The following is a 2002-nucleotide window of genomic DNA, read 5'->3' on the forward strand; positions in this document are numbered from 1 at the left end:
TTTAAACAGACTGGTAGATGACTTTGTTTTTCTTTAACAGGACTTAAAAACATCACCTTTGTTATATTAATGTTATGAAACCAGAATTAAAATATCTATTATTCAGTTTGGGACAAAGTAAATGATAAGCAAATATCAACTAAACAAGCATTTTTAACAGCTGAAAAATGTTTTTTTTTGTAAGCAAACTTACTGACATTAAAATTATTTTCATGTTATCGTCTTCTTACTTTTTTCTGAACTCAGCTCATGTGAACATATTCAATTTACTCTTKGTTTACTTAAAAGATAGTTACTGTGTACACATTTAAAGACTTTAATAGTGAAAGTGACCMTATTTTATAATTAAAATGTATTAAACAACAGCTGGACCTCCTCGTGTTTCAAATGGTGAACAGRTTATTTAAAAAGACAAAATATTTTACCTTAAGTAGCTCTTTATCTGCAAARGACATGATTCCCTCAAAGATGATAACACTGGCTCCATAAACAGTTTTCTGACATGAACACATGGAAGATAACAGTAAAATGTTTATACCAACAATAACATGGTAAATACAAATACACAGATTAGGGAACAGCAAAGTACAAAAACAATCAGTGCAGTTTAATAAAGGCTAACATAAATAAAAACAACACAGCAGATTAAAGTCTCKTAAATAATAAAAAACCYGAGACTGTTGTGTTTGACCACAACAAACACAACAGTGCAAGTCTGAGTGTGAACGCTCATTCTTACCCAGTCCTTCTGCCTCCCGTGCGTCGTGAAGTCGTACACTGGGATTTTCACACTTTTGCCCTGTTTCAGTTTGCGCAGGGTGTGTGTTAGCAAACCAAAGTCGAAGGCATCGGGGTGGTCAAAGTTATAGTCGTTTCTGGCCGCCTGGATCTGCTCCTCTGGAGACAGAACCTGTCACATAAAACAAAATTTTTTTCTGACCATATTTCTTCAAAGTTTTCTTTACATAATGACATAATTTTTTTTCTATTTAAAAATGTATAAATCAAATAGTGGCGAGCTGATGCCAGTTTTTCACAAAACTGCTGGTATCGGTACTGATACGACACTAAAATCACACAACCGTTTGTAAATTCCCTTAATATTGACTCAAAACTCATGCAAGCTTGTGTAAAAACACACTGCTGTTGAAGAGCAGCTGAAGTTAGGGGGACCTAAATTTAGGAGACATCACGCGCCGCTGTGACGTCTGTACTGAGAGGCTGTAGGTGATCCCTCAGCGCCGCGGGGCAGAAAAACCCCAGAGCTGCTGTTTGACAATTTAYGAACACCTCTGTCAGAAGTGAGCTGATGACACAATTAATGTGACAAACAGACGTTCAACACTCTGTGTGGACCGTGAGTTACTACAAAGACAGAAAATCAGACTCATGGGGAATGCATTGCCTGGTAATGCAGTGAGGAAACCGGCTCTTACCGGTACTTACCTCTTGCTGGTAGATTTGTCTTATTCTGCAGGCTGTGACCCACCCCACTACCCGTCAACACCCCCCCCCCCAACCACCCTCACCCCACTGTCAGATTTTGACAAGATTACACAACCAGAGTGGGTGGGGGTAGAGAGGGGTGAGAAAGATGGCTCTTGTTTCACCGCTCTCCACCACTTTTATCTCCCCCATGTGCAGCGCTTTTCATCCGTTTTCTCTTTTCTTTTCTTCGAACCCCCCTCCCCCACTTGATTTTTAAAGTGCATTCTATTTTTGCTCTTTCACTGTTTCTTCTGCATTGACTCTTACTCTATTTTTTTGTACCTGCCCTTCAGGCCAGTTTGAGAGGGGCAAGTGGGTGGTGGTTTGGAGCCATACACTCAGAAAACATTCATCTTATTTTTTGGAACCTGAGTACATTTGGACCACTGTAAAATATTCAAATTTAACAATCTACAACATCATTAACAGGTGTGCGACAGAATATAAATGTACACACACACACACACACACACACACACACACACACACACACACACACACACACACACACACA

The 2002-nt window shown here is 39.2% G+C and overlaps 1 protein-coding gene across 4 annotated transcripts in view; it reads right to left on the bottom strand.

Annotated features, from left to right (window-relative positions):
* uckl1b (uridine-cytidine kinase 1-like 1b) overlaps positions 1–2002 on the bottom strand; it is a 22272-nt gene that overhangs the window by 6717 nt on the left and 13553 nt on the right. For all 4 annotated transcript variants that reach the window (XM_014016996.1, XM_014017006.1, XM_014017017.1 and 1 more), the window contains exons 4-5: positions 740–910; positions 426–497 (exon numbers count right to left, since the gene is read on the bottom strand). In XM_014016996.1, the coding sequence (XP_013872450.1) occupies positions 426–497; positions 740–910 (243 nt within the window). The remainder of the gene's footprint in view (positions 1–425; positions 498–739; positions 911–2002) is intronic.

The sequence above is a fragment of the Austrofundulus limnaeus genome, unplaced genomic scaffold (genome assembly GCF_001266775.1).
Source record: "Austrofundulus limnaeus strain Quisiro unplaced genomic scaffold, Austrofundulus_limnaeus-1.0 Scaffold3, whole genome shotgun sequence".
In the NCBI taxonomy this organism is placed as follows: domain Eukaryota; kingdom Metazoa; phylum Chordata; class Actinopteri; order Cyprinodontiformes; family Rivulidae; genus Austrofundulus; species Austrofundulus limnaeus.